Source organism: Mustela putorius, unplaced genomic scaffold (genome assembly GCF_011764305.1).
Source record: "Mustela putorius furo isolate JIRA1106 unplaced genomic scaffold, ASM1176430v1.1 tig00003962_pilon_pilon_pilon, whole genome shotgun sequence".
In the NCBI taxonomy this organism is placed as follows: domain Eukaryota; kingdom Metazoa; phylum Chordata; class Mammalia; order Carnivora; family Mustelidae; genus Mustela; species Mustela putorius.
The window spans coordinates 4,846,601-4,869,038 of NW_025422106.1; the positions used below are offsets into that span (position 1 = coordinate 4,846,601).

The 22,438-nt window shown below is 40.2% G+C and overlaps 1 protein-coding gene across 9 annotated transcripts in view; it reads right to left on the reverse strand.

Annotated features, from left to right (window-relative positions):
• SPAG9 (sperm associated antigen 9) overlaps nt 1-22,438 on the reverse strand; it is a 138,371-nt gene that overhangs the window by 7,354 nt on the left and 108,579 nt on the right. For 5 of the 9 annotated variants that reach the window (XM_004764844.3, XM_004764843.3, XM_045070248.1 and 2 more), the window contains 14 exons: nt 20,410-20,499; nt 19,866-20,033; nt 19,260-19,431; nt 17,839-18,057; nt 17,142-17,337; nt 15,520-15,645; nt 14,223-14,303; nt 13,396-13,463; nt 10,786-10,934; nt 9,449-9,620; nt 7,458-7,571; nt 5,982-6,020; nt 4,866-5,042; nt 2,099-2,248 (listed from right to left, as the gene is read on the reverse strand). In XM_004764844.3, coding sequence (XP_004764901.1) covers nt 2,099-2,248; nt 4,866-5,042; nt 5,982-6,020; nt 7,458-7,571; nt 9,449-9,620; nt 10,786-10,934; nt 13,396-13,463; nt 14,223-14,303; nt 15,520-15,645; nt 17,142-17,337; nt 17,839-18,057; nt 19,260-19,431; nt 19,866-20,033; nt 20,410-20,499 — 1,921 coding nt within the window. The remainder of the gene's footprint in view (nt 1-2,098; nt 2,249-4,865; nt 5,043-5,981; nt 6,021-7,457; nt 7,572-9,448; nt 9,621-10,785; nt 10,935-13,395; nt 13,464-14,222; nt 14,304-15,519; nt 15,646-17,141; nt 17,338-17,838; nt 18,058-19,259; nt 19,432-19,865; nt 20,034-20,409; nt 20,500-22,438) is intronic. The other 4 variants (XM_004764847.3, XM_004764845.3, XM_004764851.3 and 1 more) reach the window with 1 other exon arrangement.

Consider the following 22,438-nt stretch of genomic DNA (forward strand, 5'->3'; position numbering starts at 1 on the left):
AGCACACCTGCTGTGAGGGGCATGGGTGACATATGGAAGTGCTGAGTCACTACCGTATACCTGAAACTTTTACAACACTGGAAGTAACTACACTAGAATTAAAAACAAAATAAAACCCAAAAAACATGGGATTGTTGGGATCAATTTTTCATTGTTAAACTATTACAGGAAGTGGAAATGGAATAAAAAAAGACCAAATTCACTTTTTAAAAAAGCATATATACATATTAGAATTAACCTATGCTTTTTTTTTTTTTTTAAGAATTAACCTATACTTTAAGACAAGTCTGCTTTTTAGGCTGGATTAACTAGAGATACTGACTAATGTGGTTAAGCAATTTTTATGCTGTTTCCACCAGGCTCCACAATGAAAGGAATTTCTAGTGGACATGGAAAAATCAGAGAGATTTTAATAACATAGTCTTCAGTATGGTTCTAACTGCCGTGTTGCCCTCCAAGGAAAAGTGGCCCTAATCACTCCAGCTACATGGAGTCCCTTTCTATCAAGGAATTCTGCACCAATAGTCAATTACTTAAAATGTTTTTTTTTTTTAAGACTTTATTTATTTTTTGGACAGACAGAGATCACAAGTAGGCAGAGAGGCAGGCAGAGAGAGAGGAGGAAGCAGGCTCCCTGCTGAGCAGAGAGCCCCATATGGGGCTGGATCCCAGGACCCTGGGATCATGACCTGAGCCGAAGGCAGAGGCTTTAACCCAATGAGCCACCCAGGCGCCCCTACTTAAAATATTTTAAACTAACTTCATTCCCGTTGACATCACCAGAATTAATCAATTCCTAAACTTCACATTAACATCTCCCCTTAAAAACGTGTAAGTCTTTTGCATCAGATATTCTGATTTATACTAATTTATGTGGCCCACTGTCCTTTACAGGGCCCTAAATTTCATTCTACTTTCTTACAGAACTTATAACGTATAAAGGATAAGTCACCAGTCTACAACATTACATTCTCTAAACCCTTATGTTTAGGAACTTTCTGAATCATTGTGATTTCAAGCACATCCAAGGATCCCTTTATTTACAGCAAATAAGTAAATTTACATCATAGTCTCTTAAAGTTGACAAAGCACTACACTTTCCCAAACATCAAACCTCAGATCTCTGCTTTTGTGGTCCCCCTCTGGCCATTCTTTCTCAGATTCTTTCATAGGCTCTAATAGTTCTTTAAAATGGAATAATAATACAGGGTTCTCTATCCTAGAACCTCTTCTTTTAGCCCCTGCACACTCTCCTTGGGTAAGCTCATCAACCCTTGTGGTTTTTAGTACCACTGGATACAAATGGTCTCTAAATCCCTCCCTTCTGAGATATAAAATATATTTTTTTAAGATTTTATTTTTAATTATTTGACAGAAAGTGAGAGAGCACAAGCAGGGGGAGGGAGGTGGGGGTGAGAAGCAGACTCCCCGATGAGCAGGGAGCCCCATGCAGGACTCAATCCCAGGATCCTGGGATCATGACCTGAGCCAAAGGCAGACACTCAACCATCTGAGCCACCCAGGTAACCGGAGACATAAAATCTTTATAACCCAAAGCCCAGTGGCCATCTTCCACCTTGACAACTCCCAGCTTCCATGTTCTTCATCAAGGTGATGCCCAACATCAAATTCCTCTCTCTCCCTCCAGATCTCCCTCTTCTGTTCTGATAGTCTTTATCTCTGAGTAAATGGTCAGCCCCCCCTTTCCCTACATGCTATTAGTTACTAATTCCCCATCATACTGCTTTATCTATTCCTTTTTTTTTTTTTTTTTAAAGTAATCTCTACACCCACTACGGGGTGGGTGGCTCGAACCCACAACCCCAAGATCAAGAGCTGCATGCTCTTTTGAGCCAGCCAGGCACCCCAAACCCTGCTATTTTTGAATGCTCCTTCAAACAAATACATTGTGGTATGAAAAGAAACTGAAAAAGAAAGAAAGAAGGAGAAAGGGGAACTATAAAGTCCTTTTGCAAGTAAAGAATTGAAAGAAAACCTCTTAGAAATCTGTTATCAGAGTAGTTTCTTGTTTACTATGAGTGAAAATTCAAGTTACAGGACACAAGTGGAGACTGAGCTCCCAGAATCCATGTCTTACCCATTCGGAAGTCAATGTAGCCCTCTCCTCCACTGATGACGAGCATAGACTTCAGGGGCGCCTGGCTGCCGGGCTCCTGTGTAGATGGCCCTGCCTTGTCACCTGTTAGATCTGTGCCACTGCTGCCAGTTTGTGGGCTGACAACTTGACCTGTTTGTGCAAAAATAGAAGTGGATGTTACTTATCAGACTAGGGTGGGAAGACTCGTTTTCTCTGAATATTTTCAGAAAGTTGAACAAAAAGGTAAATATATTCTGGTACAACCAAAGTACTGGGGATGCAAGAAGCCTCTACATGATCTGAAAATATCTATAAAAGTCTTAAGAACCCAATTTGAAAATCTAAGTAGAGCCATTTTGTACCAAAGCAGGAATGGGTCCAAGACCCATTATGAGATCTGTGTATGGCCAGGCTGATCTTCACTGCCTGCTTCAGACTATTACAATCTACATCTTTTTGACCTGAGGGGCAGAGGAAAGGGTACATGTGCATTTGTAAAAGAGATAAGGTCTTCAATGCAAGCCCTATGAGTTCGGATATTCATAATTAATATTTAAATGTATTTTGAATCCACGGTATTCCTCTCATATTTAAGAAAATTGCATCTTATTTATAATTTAGCTTACTCAAATAAAATTACTAGCAAATGTGCCATTTATTCTAAATTTAAGTTCTAAGGTAGAATACTTGCTTGAAATGGTTTGAAAACCTTTAATATGCATAGTTAAATGAACTAGATTTTTAGGTATAAATATTAATTAAAAAAAAAAATGAGGGGCGCCTGGATGACTCAGTGGGTTAAAGCCTCTGCCTTCAGCTCAGGTCATGATCCCAGGGTCCTGGGATCGAGCCCTGCATCGGGCTCTCTGCTCAGCAGGGAGCCTGCTTCCCCTTCCTCTCTCTCCACCCGTCTCTCTGCCTACTTGTGATCTGTGTCTGTCAAATAAATAAAATCTTCTAAAAAAAATGAGAAGTTGAAGAATATATATGCAACATAACTAAGTTCAAAAATAGAAAAAAAAAAAGACTACACATTGTTTATAGATTTTTTCAAATGTAAAAATATAAAAACATGGGCAGGATACCTGTCAGTTTTAGGACTGTGGTAACAGATGGAGAAGAAAAGGGGAACAGGTTGGGACTAGAGGAATACAAAGAAGACTCAAAAGGGATTCTAGGACTCTTTTTTCGCAAAAGCAAAAAGATACTGCTATCAGCAATTCCATTCTTAGGAATTTATCCTAAGGAAATGACTATGTAAATATACAAGGTGTATATTTCAGGAAGCTCATTACCATGTTGTTAAGAATACTGAGTAACTCGTTAGGGTACCAGGTGCCAGCTCTGCACACTGAATCATTTCATCTTTGGAACACCCTCAGGAAAATGAAGACAACGGTTAAGTTTATGTGCCATTCTGACTAGGCTCTGGTGCGCAGACCTGTGGCCAAACTCCAGTCTAGGGTATTGCTGTGAAGGTGTTTTTTTAGATATAATTCACACTTAAATCAGTGGACAAGAGTAAAGCAGATGATTCTCTATAATGTCGGTGGGCCTCATCCAATCAGCTAAAGACCTTCAGAGAAAAAGGTCCCCTGAGGAAGAAGGAATGCTCTGGACTCCAGCTGCAACATCAACTCTTTCCTGGGTCTCCAGCCTGCTGGACTCCCTGCAGATTTCAGACCTGCCAGTCCCCAGAATCACATGAGCCAATTCCTTAAATTAAATCAATCACTTGTTCTCTCTTATACCTATTGGTTCTGCTTCTCTGAAGAACCCTAACACACTGAAACACTATCATGTCCAATGTCATGCAGCTGGTGTGGTGAAGAAGTTAGAGTTGAACTTTGTAGAGCTCCAAAACTTATGTCTCAAGAAGGAAAATAATTCAAAATGTGGGTCCTGCTTGCACACAGTCAGTCACATCAGTTTAATATTCTTTTTCTTTTTTTAAAGATTTTATTCATTTGACAGAGAGAGAGAGATCACAAGTAGGCAGAGAGGCAGGCAGAGAGAGAGAGGGGAGGAAGCAGGCTCCCTGTGGAGCAGAGAGCCCGATGTGGGGCTTGATCCCAGGACCCTGGCATCATGACCTGAGCCAAAGGCAGAGGCTTTAACCCACTGAGCCACCCAGGTGCCCCCAGTTTAGTATTCCTAATGGACAGAACATTTTCCCCTGGACAGCACCACTGGCACCTTTCATCTAGATGGTGCTATATAGTTCCAAAGTACTTTAGTTAATTTTCACAAAAATGAGGTCAGCAAAGCAGAGATTAGTCATGTCCACTTAGGAAATGAGGACGAGTCTCAGAAGTGAAGTGACTTGCTCAAGATAACTAGGCAAGTGGCGAGGCGGGGACTCCTAGTCTGCTGCCCTTTGCCACAACAGAGAAAGGCACCAAACCACGGTCTCCTTCTCTTCCTGTATATGACCTTGACGAGAGGGGCTTCTGTCTACCATCTCCTTTATTAGGCCATGATCGTTTCTGATATTCTGTGGTGACAAAAGAGTACCACCACTTTTCAAAAGCGAGCAAGCCTCTTAAATAAAAATCAACAAGTTTGTTCTCGGGGAAAGAAGAGAGATTCCAAAACAATTTCATTGAAATATCCCTACAGTGCTTTATCTATGCCTCCGTTATAACTTTTCATATATTACACTGGAATTATTTGTAATGCCAGTTCTTAGCATTAGACTAGGTAGTGGAACCAAGGGATAGAGGAGAGACAGTTATATGCAACCTCTTGACAGAATAATCTAACTCACCTGGGACTGCCACAAAGAATTTCACAGCATCCCGGTGCCCATGGAAGCAAAGCTGTGCATGTGCCATCGAACAATAAGGTATAAATGTCCCCGGAGTCACTTTATCGCTGTTTTCATCACCATACACGCGGATTACACTGCCTGGACGATTTCCTGGTGCTCCTGAGGTTTTATTCGCTGCAACAGAAAAACCGAACACCAAACATTTTCCCGCTGGAAGCAGCAATGGTGTAGGATGTTACTGGTTAATCCTTATGATAGTATCTAAAAAAGCTACAGCCAGTTGAGGTAAAAACAATGGCAGCAATGCCAACTCAAGACAAAGCTGGGAAAAAAAAAGGTAACATAGCATGCTAGTTATTTTTAAGTACCTCAGTAAATGGAGCAGGGGATTTTGCCAGTCTAGCAATAACTACACTTACTTTTTAAACACATCTGTTAATTAAAACAAAAACAAACTTAGTTTTAAAAAACCAAATTTGAATCTTGGGTATGTCTGCTTTATTTTTATGTATTTTTAAAATCCCCATTTTAGAAAACTAACCAGTTATACAGTTTAAAGTAAATGGGTATATTATTAAATAAAAATTTCATACTTTTATTTTCTGATTTTCCTCCCTGTGGTAAGAATATCTCCCTTGAGCGGGTGTTAAGAAGCTGTGTTTAAGAGGATGCAGCCACTCTAACAGAGTAGCTTTTATCTACACCAGACTGAGGGCTTGCTGCATTACTGTAGAACAACCAGACTCACAAAACATCCCCAGTCCATGGGCCAGTAAGTGAATGAAAGAAACATGGGTTGGTAATAAGAGTAAACAATGGAGATTAATGGCAGTTTTAAGAGATGCGTCGTGTTTTTACTGGAAGGAAAACAAAGTCTGGAAGAAAGTTCAGCTGCAACGAAAGATGATAAATACATGAAGCTGCTGAGCAGTAGTTTGGTGGCCGTGGAACAAACGTTAAAAAATAAAACCAACAGAGAACGCCTGCTGCGATGCAGTGATTGTGAGAGGATGGCACTGAGGAACATTCAAGAGGGCATCTAGAGCCGGAGGACAGCCTCCTGGTGGGCATGAGAAGCCAGGAAGAAGAGCTGGGTTCAGGATCTGCACTTACCCCTCAGCCCCAGTAAGCGTCCCTGGTGGAGGATTACGGCTACAGTGAGAGAGGAGGAAAGGGACATGGAGAGGTGCATGGCAGGGGGGACGAGCACTACCATGAGCCTCCACTCTCGCGGCTTCTCTTCTATCTGCTAGCTTGGCGCTCTAAGCTCCTCACTACAGTAACAGAATCCAACTTGGTGTGATACCAAGTAACATGGAAAGTTCTTACCAAAGCTTCTGTAGACCATCTCTGCTCAAAAAGGACTATTTGATTTGATCACTGTGATTTTGCTTTTCTTAATTATAAAGCGATTTCAGAGAATAAGAACTTAACAGGGAGCATTTCCTAAATGCGAATATTTCCCCCTTTTCTTTAAGAAATCAGGTTCAGGGGCGCCTGGGTGGCTCAGTGGGTTAAGGCCTTTGCCTTCAGCTCAGGTCATGATCTCAGGGTCCTGGGATTGAGCCCCGTGTCAGGCTCTCTGCTCAGCAGGGAACCTGCTTTCCTTCCTCTCTGCCTACTTGTGATCTCTGTCAAATGAATAAATAAAATCTTTCAAAAAATAAAGAGAAAAAAAAAGAAATCGGGTTCAAATAGCTATGCTAAAACGGAATTCTCTTTTATAAAGAAGGGAGATGAACTCATGCAGATTTATAAGTAATTGCACAAAAGACAGTTGGGATTAAGAACTTGGGTTCTTCAAAGGCTCCAGACAGACCACCTTCCAAGCATCTCCCCTTCTCCCTGAAGAAAGGCAGGCAATTCCTCAGAATTATTTTATCTAATTATCAACTTATTTTCTGGACTTATGGCACTTGTTTTCAAACCATTCCCGGCCCATGAATTCTGTAACACAAAAATGCTTATTTGATGAATAATCAATGTAATGGAACATAACATGAAGAACATACAATGTACACTTTGTTCACAAAAATAACAATAATGAAACATAATGTAAAAAACATACAATGTACATTTTGTTCACATCCTTTTCACATACAGGAGAGAATGCTTGTCTCCAGCATCACAAGCACTTGCTAACCTAAGAAACTTTTCCCACATTTTCAAAACCTCAAATAAGTCAAGTGGAATATCCTATAGTAACTGCCAGAGGGATGTGAAGAACCAGAATGATTCTAGGCCCTGTTTCTGGACATTGATGTACTAACCCTTAAGAAAGCCAGATGTCAGCCTTTATTTAAATAATGAAATAGGACTGTGATCCCTGAATTTCGAAGAAAAGCCTCCCACAATGGAACATTTTTAGTTATAAAGGTTGGTCCCGACAGACATTATTAATTCACTACCATGTATACGTTTTGTAGAAGTAATGAAGAAACAACAGTTAGGTCTTTGTCATCAGCTGAGTTCCTGGATTACCATAGATTTGCTAATACCAAAATCATTCCCTTTGCCTGAATTCTGGACACAACTACACCCTGCAACTCTTCTGTCTGCACTGTGACAGTCAGCTAAAAATATACTTACTTTCTGTCAGTGGGATGGAGATGATGACACCGTTTCCTGTCCCCACCCACAAACGATTGCAAGACACCATAAGAGCTGTGATCCTCACAAAAGAGAAGCCCAGTTTTCCAGTACCTGTACAGTGGGTGGGAAAAAATCTTTATTGAGAAACTAGAACAGATGATGTCTTAAGCTCCAAATCCCTTAGAATGGCTAGATTAATACAAGACAGAATAAATGTGATCAGAGCTAGTTGGATGTTTCCTAAAGGTGCATATCAAAGCAAACTTTCATTGGGCTTTATCACCTGTCTGATAACTCACTGTTAATGGAAAAAGAAAATTCTACAAGTGGCTGACATTACATTATCATTCAGAAAAAAAATACTGTTAATCAAGAGGTATGACACAAGATTTAATTAAGGAGCTGCCAAACCAAACCCAAAACAAAACAAAACAAAACAAACAAAAAAAAAAAAGAGTTTGCCAGATTGGAAAACCCAAGGTCCTTTGTTTTTATAAACCGAAAGAGAGAGTTCTACTTTGCCTTAAATTTATTTGCATAGATAAAAACAATCTTTAAAAGAACTTACAGTCTTTCCTTATTTACACATTTTGATTCTAGAGCAATTTTGAAATCTTAGGGTATCACAGGCATGTAATTTAGGGAGAACAGATGCATTTTTTTTATTTGAAAGGAACTTTTAACAACAGATTTTATTTTCTGAGTCTTGAAAGAAAAATTCTTAAACAGATAATCATACATTTAAGACAAATAACATTTACTTACTCACAAATTCTACTTATAATAACTGAGAATATGATCACAAACAGTGTTAGAAGCCTTAATTACCATTCAGTCTAAGCTAGAGATCTTTAAGCTATGGTCAAAATATATTCCTGAAATTGGGGGGCCTGGGTGGCTGTTGGTTAAGCACCGGACTCCTGGTTTCATCTGAGGTCATGATCTTGCAGTCCTGGGATCGAGCCCCCCACTGGGCTTTGTGCTCAGTGTAGAGTCTGCATTAGATTCTTTCTCTTTCTCCCTCCTCATCTAACCCCTCCCTGCTTGTGCACGTTCTCTCGCTCTCTCTCTAAAATAGTCTTTAAAGAAAAGTATATTCCTAAAATTAGTTTGCATTTATGACATTCCTAATACTCAGAGTGCTAGATTAGGAACTAAGGATATAGGATGGAATATGCCAGAGATGGTCCCAGTTCTTTGTGGGTCTTCTGGTCTTTGTGGCAAGAAAGACAACAAACTAGAATCAAATATTATTGATGCAACCACAGTAATAAGCCCATGAAGAGAAAGCATGAGAGGACCTTTATCAAATTGGGAAATCAGGCAAGGTCTATTCTCCAGGTGACACGTAAGTTTCAGCCTGAAAACCAAGTAAAAAGGGACTAAGAAGAACTTCTCTGGCAGAGGATATAACACATATGAGGAGCCCGAAGTGGGAAGGAACCTGGTGAGCTCAGGTCAGTGTGCGCAGACAGAGTGAGTGAGGAGAGTGGTCCAGGCCCCTGGACCAGTTCTTCCGGTGTTGTCACAAAATGTCACCTCACCTAAGGTAGGAATATTCTAAAAGTGGCTGGTATTACGTAAGTATGTCACGGTGGTACTGGCACCTTGGTTACTATGCAGCGAACAGACTGCAGTGGAAACACAGAGACCGGTTAAGAGCTTCACGGTTATCTAGCAGGGTAAGGATGGTGGCCTAGCCTACAGGGATAATGGTAGAGATAAAGAAGTAACTAATTTAAGATATTTTTGGAGACAGACTTGACAGCTCCTAGTGATGGATTAGGTGTGCGGAATAAGAGAGGAGTCAAAAATGATCCCAAATTTCTGTCAAGAGCCACAGGGTACACGGAGCATCTGCCTGACGCTTTGAGTGATAAGAGCTCACCAGTCCTGAGGCAACTTATTCATTCGTTCTACCTAGCATTTGAGACCATTTAAAAATAAAACATTTTCTTCAACTGACATAGAATGCTTTGGAAGCTTACCTAACATTTTGCTTACATAAGGCTCAATGTCCACATCCTGTAGGTGCTGGTAAGTGTGTGCATGATAGAGACGAAGTGTGGAATCCAAACGAATGGAGACCCACACACCGTCCCCCACCCACGCAAGCTGCCGCACCTGGCTCTCCTTCCTGGGGTGCGCGTCAAAAGATTTCTAGGAAAGATTGTTCAATCACAATGTTATTTTGATTAAACAGGAGTTCATGTTTAAAAGCTGTGCTAATTTACACAGCAATCTGGCAGACCATGTATTAGAAGAGGCGCGTAAATAATATTTACTAAATAGGATGACTCTGACATATACAAATGCTTTTATCCCAGACTGTGGAACAAAATACAGAACAAACAGCTTCAGGATGCTGGACTTGGGCACTGTGCAGTGTATCAACTTACCAAAGTAACACTGGCATATCCAGACTCTGTAACAGTGTTCAACAAAAAGCCTGAATTTGATCTCGGGATTTTGTATTGCTGCAGAGCAACGCATGAAGTAAAAGCCTATTTAGAATTAAACAAAAAGGAACCTACATTGCTCTGTGTGTGTATCTCTGCATGCAGGAACTAGATTTGGAAAAAAGGGATAAGGACTTTTACCTTAAATTTTTCCTGACCTTTTTCTTTAACAATTAGAATGAATTTGTATATTGCGGCAAAACTTTTAAGAGAGCAATGCTAAGAGGTTTTTATTTTTAAAACAAGTTGCCAATTGCAATCTTATTTCTCAGTCTCTGACACAGGTATGAATTTTCCTAGATCCACATGGAGTGACAGAGACAGGGGAAACCTCCTTCCACAAAAAACCCAAGCATAAGTACACATATCAAGAACCAAGAATCCCAATAATACACGCGTTACATCTATGGATATTCAGACACACATTTAAATATTCACGTGTGCATCCTCCTTCCTTAAAAACAACAACAACAAAAAAAAAACCAAAAAAACCATTTCCCACCATAGTCAAAAGTGGCAAGAGAGGTGAAGTAACACAGAAAGCTGTCACCCAGGGGCACCTGTGGCTCAGTCAGTTAAGCGGCTGCCTTCGGCTCAGGTCACGATGCCAGGATCTTGGGGATGGAGCCCCACATTGGGCTCCCTGCTCAGCAGGGAATCTGCTTCTTTCTCTCCCTCTGCTCCTCCCCCCAGCTCTCTCTCTCCAAAAAATAAAATTTAAAAATCTTAAAAAAAAAAAAGCTGTTCTCCAATCCATCATTGATGTGCCCTTTAGACTCAGAAAACAGTTTCTAAAGAAGTTAAATATAACTATAGTCTTCAGAAAAGGCAAATTCAGTAACTAAAGAAAGTATAGGTTAACTTACCTCTATTTTCATAGCCTTCGGCTGAACCACATAGACTTTGTTCCTATAGCCACACCAGACTTTGTCATGTACCACAGCCATACACCGGACGGAATGGTGAGGCCGCCCAAGGTCTAACAGGTGATAGTTGGACAAATCCCACTGTCCATCTTTAAAATAAGAAGTAAATTATTAGTTAATGCATATCACCTTTCACTCTATTTTAACATAAGAAACATTGTATTTGGGTGCATTAATACAATTATAGGTGATCACTGCAAAATACCGCATAGTTTATCTTTTCTTTGCGGAGACTGAATTCTCTCCTTCTGTCTACTTACTGCACAGTTGGGGAAGATGTCCAATGAGTCACCCGTGGCCTGGATTTCCACACTCACTCGCAGTGATGTGATAAATCAGATACCAGTTATCCGTTTGTAATAACAGTTTAAGAATCAGAATGGACTTAGTATTATTTTCTGGATAATCTTTCTCTCTCTCTCTCTCTCTCTCACTTGCATTTTGATTTATATTGTAAATGTTAAGGACAACACATTGCTAATAATACTAACAATTCAGGAATTACACACCCAATAACCTCTGATAGCAGAAATACAAATGGGAATCAGCCACTGAAAGCTTGCTTTTGTAGAGTCTGCTTGAACAATTTCAGTGAAAGAAAACGTACTGCCTCACAAAGCGGCTGTTCCATTTTCCAAAAGCTGTAACCGTCCGAAAAATACTCCCCACACCTAACTAGTTGATCTTAGAATGTCATCGCCCATCAGTCTGTAGCTTTGCGCAATGGGCACAGAAGAACTCAGTCCCACTTCATTCCTGCCCTATGTTTTCTCCTCTCAAAATGAAGCACTCTTGGGATGTGCTCTGTATGTATTACAGTTTGCAGACCCTTCATCCTAACTCTACTTTGTTCATTTAACATGCTGTCAGTCTACCGCAGCAGAGCAGGGTGATCACCAGTCCTGTTCTGGACACAAGGTTCTAGGAGGCTGAAGGTGTTCAGTAACCTGTATTAAGTTTGGGGTCGACCTTTAGGTACTTCTCATTCTTCAGACATGTTGCCCCCTTTTTACTCTTCTGAACCCCAACGTAGAACTTTACATTTATACTTATTATGCCTTTTGTCTGTTCTTCAATATAATTTTGGGTTCAGCTTGCCAAAACATTTACTTATTTATTTATTAAAAGATTTTATTTATTTATTTGACAGACAGAGATGAGGAAGGAAGCAGAGGAGGAAGCAGGCGAGCAGAGAGCCTGACGCGGGGCTCGATCCCCGGACCCTGGGATCACGACCCGAGCCAAAGGCAGAGGCTTTAACCCACTGAGCCACCCAGGCGCCCCCCAAAACATTTATTACCACATTTTTTCTAGGCTTTTGTACTTATTAGATGACTGACCACGAAGTGACTGAAAACCTGTGCCTCCAGTTTCATCTATAAAATGAGGATGACAACAGAAACTTCTTCGTAAATTGCTGTGAGGATTAAGCTCAGAGAGTCTACAAAGGGTCTAAACAAGGTAAAAGGGAGCCCCCCACCTTTGATGATATCGAGTCATTAAGCAGCAATCTCTAGGTACCAGTTACCAAGACACCTAGTCATCATCTACTTTTTATTTTTCTAAGCCCAAAAACATAGGAGACTTGCTAAAAATCCAAATTTAGTGTATCTATGCTTATGGAATATTTTCCTGCTCTAGCAATCTAGCAGGTAGGAAATGAATGATAATTTTTGGCTGATATATGTATTAAGGAGTTAGGAAGTGTCATATGCTCACTTCTCTAGTTCCCTTTTAACTCAAGGCACATTTTAGGACCTTGACCACACCTCCCATCTGTAGATGATAAATACACTGGTTTTAAAGAGGAAGAATAAAAATAATAGGACACAAAAATGACTAAACCATATCCAATTAAAAACTTTTTAATGGATGCAAATTATCTTAAAAATGTTGAGCAACAAGGGCGCCTGGGTGGCTCAGTGGGTTAAGCCTCTGCCTTTGGCTCAGGTCATGACCTCAGGGTCCTGAGGCCGAGCCCCACATTGGGCTCTCTGCCTGCCTCTCTGCCTACTATCTGTCAAATAAATAAATAAAATCTTAAAAAAAAATACTGAACAACAAAAATGCCAACCTTCCCTCTCATTAAATGTCTCCTAACTGAAGAAGTGTATGAACGAGAAACCAGTGCTCCCATCTCACATTATGCCAAAGTATCCTGAAATAATAAACACGTGCACTCACTATCTACTGAAGTCATATACTGTTAGTGTTCAGTTTAAACTTTTATTTTCACTTCTTTTTTTTTTTTTTTTTAGATTTTATTTATTTGAGAGAGAGACAAGTGAGAGAGAGCACGAGAGGGGAGAAGGTCAGAGGAAAAAGCAGACTCCCCGTGGAGCTGGGAGCCCAATACGGGACTCAATCCTGGGACTCCGGGATCAGCACCTGAGCCAAAGGCAGTTGCTTAACCAACTGAGCCACCCAGGCGCCCTAAAGCTTTATTTCTTCTCTTATTAGGTATCATTTCTTTAAAACACAGGCCAATCTGCTAGAAAATGATTTTGCAAAGCAACAAACTGGGCACATCATATATTCATAACAACTCACCAACTCCTCTGTGAAAGATTGCAAGGGTGCCATCAGCCAGGGCCACTAACACAATTCCTTTCACGTGTCTGCAACAGGAAAAGGGATTTCAGGACTCTCTATTTGGGAATGCGGGAGGGACCACATGCTACTGAACTAGTTCACAGGCCCTCAGAGGGCCAATCCATGATATTCCAGATATACCAGAACCTAAAGAATTTTTTTTTTTTAAGTCATCTCTATGCCTAGTGTGGGGCTCAAAGTCACGACCCCAAGATGAGGAATCACATACTCTATACTGACCCAGCACGGCGCCCCAGAACACACTCTTCTTGAGAAAGTCTTGCTATGAAAATGTCAGCTGAACTAAACAAAAAGCCTGTGCAGACTTTCTTATTTCACTTTCTGGCCCCAAGCTGCTCTTGTCACAGAAGGGCCAAAGACCCGAGAGAGGTGCCTTAAATGGAACTAACAGTCAGCTCTGTGGACTTAGGAGTTTTTGATAGAGACATACAGGAAAGGACTGGTGAATCAATGCCCCAGTCCACAACTCACCAATTCTAAAGACCCCTCCAACAAACAAATTAATAGGTATTCATTGGTTCTCTCCCCAGAGTACTACAGAACTCACCTGACAAGCTGGTGAGGAATCAACCTGACAAGTTAGACTTAAAGCTCTATATAGGAATTATTTCACTTTGTAGTAAGTAAGAGTTTCAATCTCATTCAGCTTCTCTGATTCCACAAGTGGGAAAGAAAAATCTGGATACTGACTTATAGCTTATACCAAAGATAGCTTATACCAAAATACATATTTTTGAAAGAAGAATTTCTAAAATAAAACTTACACAATACTGAGAATCGAATCTTTAAGTTTAATAGAATGGAGACATTTCCTCCACTGGGCTACAGATGAATGCACATACAAACTGCAAGAACAAAATCGAGACTGGTAAGGCACAGAGAACAGCAAGTTGTTGCTTACATCCAATAATGACCACAAAGTTCCCTTAGGAGGTAAGAAGAGTAACACAAAAATCTTAGGAAATAACAACAACGAGAGTCTAACATAAAGAAATAAGCTGCTTACGCAAAAGTAAACACAGAAGAGCGAAAAGTCAGAACTAGAATAATGCACAGTCAGTAAGTTTCAGATTCCCACAGACTTCAGAATCCTTGGCTAAAATCTGTTTTAAAAAATGGCCTTACTCTTCTACTACACCAAACTATAACTTTCTGATGACACACTAGCTTGCATCAGAAAGCGGCAAGCTATGGCCTGCAGGCCAAATCTGTCTCCATATAGTGTGCGAGATAAAAATGATCTTCACATTTTTAAATGGCTGGGAAAAATCAAGAGTATCTGTTGACGTCTGAGGCTTCCAGCATCCACACAGCGTTCCAGGAGCCCAGCTGTGCTCCCTACGTGCGTGCTGCCCGCACGGTGGCTGTCTGCACCAGCACGCCAGAGCTGAGAAGCTGTGAGAGCTCATGTGGCCACAGAGCCCCATACATTTCTTATCTGATGCTTCAGAGAAAAAGTTGGTTGACCCTCCACTCTGCAGTATTAAGACTCCTAAGGAAAAGATGTACTAGTGGGTGACCTTACTTAACCTGTGCAGAAGCACAGTTTCTGGAGACTCTTCATTGTACTAGAATGTGAACAAACCACATAATGTTCGTCATCATCTCTTAGGCTTTCAGACTGGGATCTGTCTGGTCTCCCTAGTGTGTTTTGCAGTTATGTTCAGAATGTTCTGAACTGGGCCTTTGTGCAGCCGAACAGATTAATCGTTGGTATTTCCTGAATACACTCTAGCCTATGTAAGCCTTCTATGCACCCATAATTCCGTCTCTGGGCTGTTCAGGATCTTCTATTTCTGGATCACCCAGATTTTCAAGTTTTATTTACCTCTTCTTCCAAGAATATTACATAAAGACAATATTCTGTGACAAAGAACTATATGATTTAGCACTCATAAACAATGCAAGTCCAGTTTATGAATTAATTAGAATATCATCTCAAAATTTGTAAGTACATAAAGTTCTCTGCTTTAATATGCACTTTTTGTTGTATGCCTATGCACCACATTTTACTTATTTATCTTCTGATTCCAAAAGCTAGTATTAAGAGTTGGCACCTACCAGCCATTCTGAGCTCCAAGCCACATAGTTGGTAAAAGGCTACTCATCTTCTGAGCTTCTTCTCTCACCAGGTCTTGTTCATTTGGCAATACTGATAACTGATCTTTATATGCATCCGAGTCATTACTAGCAAGGTGGGGAAAAGGAAAGCATCTGAGTATGCTTAGCTGCAGTTTTCAAGGACTGAACATTTCCACATTTTAGTTTTAGTTTAACAGCTTGAAAAAAAAAAAATCAAACACCAGCATTCCAAAAAACCCAAACTTAAATGCTTATCATAAATACTTCAGCAGCTGTACCAGAAGTAACATTAACATACTAAAGAGAACCAAGGTGCAGACAAGGGAGTTAAGACATCGTAATATAGCAGTTAACATCCAGACTTATAATTACGGTTCTCCCTTAGGGTTATTTTGAATTTTTAATTTTTTTTTTCTTAGGGAAAAGAAGAGGAAGGCATGGTTTGTTATAAGACAAAACACACACACACACACACAGAAGGAGTATAAAGAATTTTCTAGGGGCACCTGGGTGGTTCAGTAGGTTAAGAGTCTGCCTTTACGTTAGGTCATGTCCCAAGCCCCGCATCAGGCTCCCTGCTCAGTGGGGAGTCCGCCTCTCCCTCAGCTCATGCTCTCTTTTGCTCTCTCTCTTAAATAAAATCTTTAAAAAATTTTTTTTCTAAAATAAATTATTATGCTAAAACACACTCATATTCTCTCCCAAGACCTTCCTTCTTTGGACTGTCAGAACATTTTTAGAAAAAGGTAAGTGGGCTATCAAATTCAAGAGAGAAAAAGTTGTTATTCCTAAAAAGAGGACTTTTTTTTTTTTGGAGATTCTTTTTATTATTTGACAGAGAGAGAGAGAGAGAGAGCATTAAGGAGGCGGAGTTGCAAACAGAGGAAGAAGGAGAAGCAGACTCCCCGCTGAGCAGGGAGTCTGACTTGGGACCCTGGGATCATGACCTGAGCTGAAGGCAGACACTTAACCGACTGAGCCACCCAGGCACCCAAGATGACTTTATTCTTATATTGACAAATGTTAATAGACACTTATCACTCTATAAACGAGAGGAGGAATATTAAATTAAAAAAAGAATCACATTTAGACAGATCTCTATCAGCTTTCTATAAAGGCCTAGAGAAGGCAGAAAATAATGAATTCATTAAATGGGCCTAGATTTCCTTTTGCTTTAAAGGAAGAGCTATTTGCCAGAAAAAATTTTAAAAAGTCATCCAAACCCACATGGGAAATCTAGACTGTGAATTTCACAGCTAACTGGGGCTGGAGTGTAAGGAGGGCTGGGGAGGAAAATGGCACAGTTACAGTCTGAATGGGAATGAAAAAACAAATCATATCAGAAGAGAAAATGACCAGGACGATTTTGACTATTGTACCTATAGGCAAGGGCTTCTTTGTGTGTTTTTTTCACCTTGTTTTGTTTTTTAAGTTAGAAGGAATAGAGAACATAAGGAGAGGGGAGGGGAGGGGAATCCAGAGCAGATGCAGTGGAAGGAGAGATGGAGACCTAGTACGAATACTGTGGCTGCTTGAGAGGATTTTGTTCCTTTCATGTGAGCACTTTCCTGGTTTCCTAAGTTGCTGACCCATCTGCATACCTTGACTGATACACCGGCGAGAGGTCTTCCGGGATTTGAACTCCCAGAGGATCTGTGAAGACGTGTTCTGTGTACACGCCGGGCTGGGAGATGTCCACGGTGTCTTCAGTTGACCCTGCATTGCCTTCTGTGGCTTCTGTTGCTTCTTCTGCTGTTGGAACGTTTTCATCAACCTCACTATTTTCTGCTTCCTTTTCTACAAAATAAATAAAACTTGCTTACTATTCTGAGTTTGAGCTTTTCCCCACACAAACCACCGCTACAGAATTCCACTCCACCTACCCCATCCTCCTCCACCCTATGCCATGAAATACAGAATTCTTGGGTTTGTTTTGTTTTTGTTTTTAAAGATTTTACTCATTTGACAGAGAGAGACAGCGAGAGAGGGAACACAAGCAGGGGAAGTGGGAGAGGGAGAAGCAGGCTTCCTGATGAGCAGGGAGCCCAACATGGGGCTTGATCCCAGGACCTTGGGATCATGACCCAAGCCGAAGGCAGACGCCTAACAACTGAGCCACCTGAGTGCCCCCAAACACAGAATTCTTGTTTTAATAGGCATTGCAACAGTATTACAGTGTCTTCCTTTTGAGCTTTTCACCCTCATTACTTGAAGATCCAAATCGAGTAGGAGTCTGTAATGAGACCTCTGGGATAGGCTCTGACTCCACACTGATGACATGTAAGAAGAGAGTGATACCTGGTGGTTTTTCCATTACTGGAGAAGCACCGTTAGTACTAGGGGAAGTGGCAGCTGCTGTCACACCTTCTGCAGAACAACCAACCACTGTGATGCCCCCCAACAGGCTGTCCGTCTCTGCTGAGCTATTGCTGGTCATGCTGCCACATAAAGACGCTTTGTCTACCTGTCCAGATTCTGAAAGCTCTTCTCCTGCAGGGTAGTCTGTTTCTCTTGCTCCTGAAAAACAAGAAAAACCTTTTTCTAATAGCTAAGTAAGTACGGTTTGAAATAAGAGCGTGCAGATGGGACAACTACTTAAATACACCGCCAGCATGGTAACTTTAGATTTTATTTAAATTAACCTTCACAAAATGAGAAAGCAACTTCAAAAATTAAGATAATACTTCTATTACTGCAAGCATAACTAAACATGAAAATGTCAGAAGTGACACTTCTGTTCTTGAGTTCCTCAGCAGCCACCTAATGAGGTTAAAAACAAGGAAATCTAATATCCAACGAGTCAGTAAAAATAATCTTTTTTAATTATCAAGTATACTATTTGCAATATGGACTTCCACCACTATTAAAAGCTCATCGCCATAGGTGTACACAGTGTCTTTAGATATTAGTAATACATTGAAAAACTGAGCATTTCCCATATAAAAATAAATTTCTTGTTTCCTTTATTCAGAAGGCTGTTCTTATTCATAGCACATTAAAATATTTTGTTGCAGTAAAATATACATACGTAACATCAAACCTGCCGTATTTCAACATGTTTAAATGTACAACCCAGTGGCATTATTTATTTACACAATGCCATGCAACCACAACTATTTATGTCTGAAATTTTTCCAGCACACCTCACAGAAAATGTGTCCTCATTAACCCTGTTCCCCGAGCCTCCCCCCACCCTATTCCTATTAATCTCTAATTTACCTCTATCTTCATGAATCTGCCTCGTCTAGATGGCTCATATAAATGGAATCATACAACATCTGCTCTTGTGTGTCTGGGTTACTTCGCTTAGCATGTTTCCAAAATTAATCTATGTTGTAGCATGTAAGAGAATTACATTCCTTCTTATGACTAAATAATATTGCATTGTGTAGGCATATCGTGAGCACCCATTTTAAACCAATGTTTTAACATTATGTAATATTCAATTCCTAACTTCAGAAGCCTTCTCTTTCTCATCAATCTAAACAGTCCCTTGCTCTTTGTCCACCAGGCATCTTCTCATGTTACCATTGTTTTATTATCTTCTTAATATTTGAAAATCTTATTTAGTCATTTATTTCCAGTCTATTTTTGGTCCTCCCCAGCTAGAACCTAAGCTCCATGAGAGCAATGCATAACTGTACCTCCAGCAAGCAAGTCAGTTCCTGTCAGTAAAAAGGTGTAGATGGTAGGAAGAGAGGGACATGGCTTCCTCTTACCTGGTACGCTTGCTATACACAGAACATGAGAGTTGCAAACAGTGAAACTGTCTAGGATGTTGCCTGGTTGAACAGCATCAATAATGATAACTTTTGTAGCTGAATGAGTGCTTGTACAGATCCAGACTAGACTGGATAATTCTTCTTGATTTTTTAACTCCTTCTGCTGTTCCTATGTATACAGAGTAAGAAAATGAATGTTTAAAATGATATGTATGTGTACATATTCATACAGCTGTGCTATAACAGTAAAGGGTAATACTCTTTTGCGTTTGTTTTCAGATTTGAAAAGGCTAAAAATACAACCACCTTTCAAAATTAAATAGTAGAGTAAAAAATAGCAGTTAAAGCAGGTTAATGATAAAAATGTTCTCTATCTTGATTTTGATGGTTCTTAAATGGGTATATACATTTGTCAAAACTCTTCAAACTGTACCCATTTCAAGTGTATATACTTTATCATATGTAAAATACACCTCAGTAAAATGGATCTAAAAGAGAGTGTAAGGAACCTGCATAATAATCCCAATTAGAAGCTGGACCAGAAGTTCAGTTTTGAACCAAAAAGCTACAACCAGGAGGTCAAACATTAGTGCATACACTTACCTTAAGTTCCTGGTCTAATTTGTCTAAGCTACTCTGGGATGCACTTCGCTGTTTACTGCCTTCTGTATCCAAACCAGCAACATCCTTGTAAAATACACTTGCTCCAACAACAGAACCACCATCTCTGGTCTTCCCACCTGATAAATTGACTCCAACAGCACACCACAGCTTTTTGGGTTTGAAAAAAGGGTGGGGGGGTATGTCAGTCATTTTCTTTCTAAAAATGTTTAGAACTTTTCACATTTCTTTAAAAATCTAATGATTATGAATATAGGTCTTTTTGTTGTTGTTCCTTTCTTTCAAGTAAACTCTCCCCAGTGTGGAGCTCAAACTCAAGACCCTGAAATTAAGAGGTGCACGTTCTACTGAGTCAGACAGGCGCCCCATGAATACAGGTCTTTAATATTGAAAAGTATCCCAGTTTAAAATTATAAAATAAACAATAACTTCACCCACAAAAGCAGAATTTAAACTTTTCTGGTTTTAGAAAGAAAATCCATCCAGAGTTTAAGAAATATTTCCTTTAACTTCAAAATTAATTTACCTTCATTGATGTATCTTTCTCATCTAGAGGTCTGAGATAGACAGGCACAGGTAGATTTTTCATCTTATTTTCCCCTTGGCCATTGGTCACCTAATAATTAGGTTGGGGAGAGAGAAAGACACATTGGTAAGTCTCATCAAAAGTGAGCTCACAGAACCACTGAGCCATGGGCAAGCAATGCTGGTACATCCTTCCTCTTTGAAATCATGTCCAAGTTAATTCTGTTATTCTTATTTGAAAAAAAAGCAGAAAGTCAAGTGGCAGTTAGAAAAAATAAACAAGATACTATGGGAGCTCAGAAGAGATACACTACTTCATGTACATGTTAGTATGCTTGTGCGTGTGTATGTGTACTCATGTTTGAGTCTTTCAGGGAAAGTGAATACGGAAGTAGACAAGTAAAGCTCGTGTAAACCTGAACTGAGGTTTAAGTCAACAGTTTGGAAGGTTACATGACAATGGCTTCTTAAAACTTCTAAAAAACAAAGGTTTTTCTGAGCACCTGGGTGGCTCAGTCAGTTAAAAGGCTGACTCTGAATTTTGGCTCAGGTCATGATCTCGGGGTCCTAGGATAGAGCCCCGCATCGATCTCTCTCTCCCTTTGCCCCTCCCCTCTCCACTGCTCACCGTGCATGTGCTCTCCCTCTCTCCCTCCTTCCCTCTCTCTCACTCTGAAATAAATAAATAAATCTAAAAATATATATATATATATATATATATATATATTTTTTTTTTTTTTTAAAGATTTTATTTATTTATTCGACAGAGATCACAGGTAGACAGAGAGGCAGGCAGAGAGAGAGGAGGAAGCAGGCTCCCTACTGAGCAGAGAGCCCGATGCGGGGCTCGATCCCAGGACCCTGGGATCATGACCTGAGCCGAAGGCAGAGGCTTTAACCCACTGAGCCACCCAGGCGCCCCAAGATATATATATTTTTAAGATTTTATTTATTCGACACAGAGAGAGAGAGATCACAAGTAGGCAGAGAAGCAGGCAGAGAGAGAGAGAGAAGCAGGCTCCCTGCCAAGCAGCGAGCCTGATGTGGGGCTCGACCCTGAGATCATGACCTGGACTAAAGGCAGAGGCTTAATCTGCTGAGCCACCCAGGTGTCCCTAAAAAAGATATTTTTTAAAAAATGAAATCTTCAATTAAAATACAGCAAGATACACATGCAACTCAATAGCAAAAACAAACAAACAGATTAAAAAATGGGCAAAGGATCTGAATATTTTTCCAAAGAAGATAACAGACCGCCAACAGGTACATGTGAAGATGCTCGACATCACTAATCATTAGGGAAATGCAAATCAAAACCACAATGAGGTATCATCTCACACCTGTCAGAATTGCTACTATCAAAAAGACAAGAAGGCAAGGATGTGGAGAAAAGCAAACATTATGTACTGATAGTGGGAATGTAAACTGGAACAGCCATTATGGGAAACAGTACGGAGGCTCCTAATAAATAAAAAATAGGGGTGCCTGGCTCATTTAGTTGGTAGAGCATGCGACTCTTGATCTCGGGGTCATGAGTTCAAGCCCCACACTGGGCACAGAGATGATTTTTTTTTTAAAAAATTAAGAATAGAACTACCATACAATCCATCAATTCCACTTCTGAGTATTCATCTGGAGAAAACAAAAACATTAACTTGAAAAGATATATGCACCTCCATGTTCACTGTAGCATTACGTACAGTAGCCAAGACATGGAAACAACTTAAGTGCCCATCAATAAATGAATGTGTAAGGGAAATGTGGTTTATAAATACAAAGGAATATTATTTAGGCATAAAAAAGAATAGTAGTTTTCCATCTGTGACAACATGAATGGAACTTGAGGGCTTTATGCTAAGGGAGGTAAATTCAGACACAGAAAAACAAATACTGTATGATCTCACTTTTTTTTTTTTTTTTTTAAAGATTTTATTTATTTATTTGACAGAGAGAGATCACAGTAGGAGAGAGGAAGGGAAGCAGGCCCCCTGCTGAGCAGAGAGCCCGATGTGGGACTCGATCCCAGGACC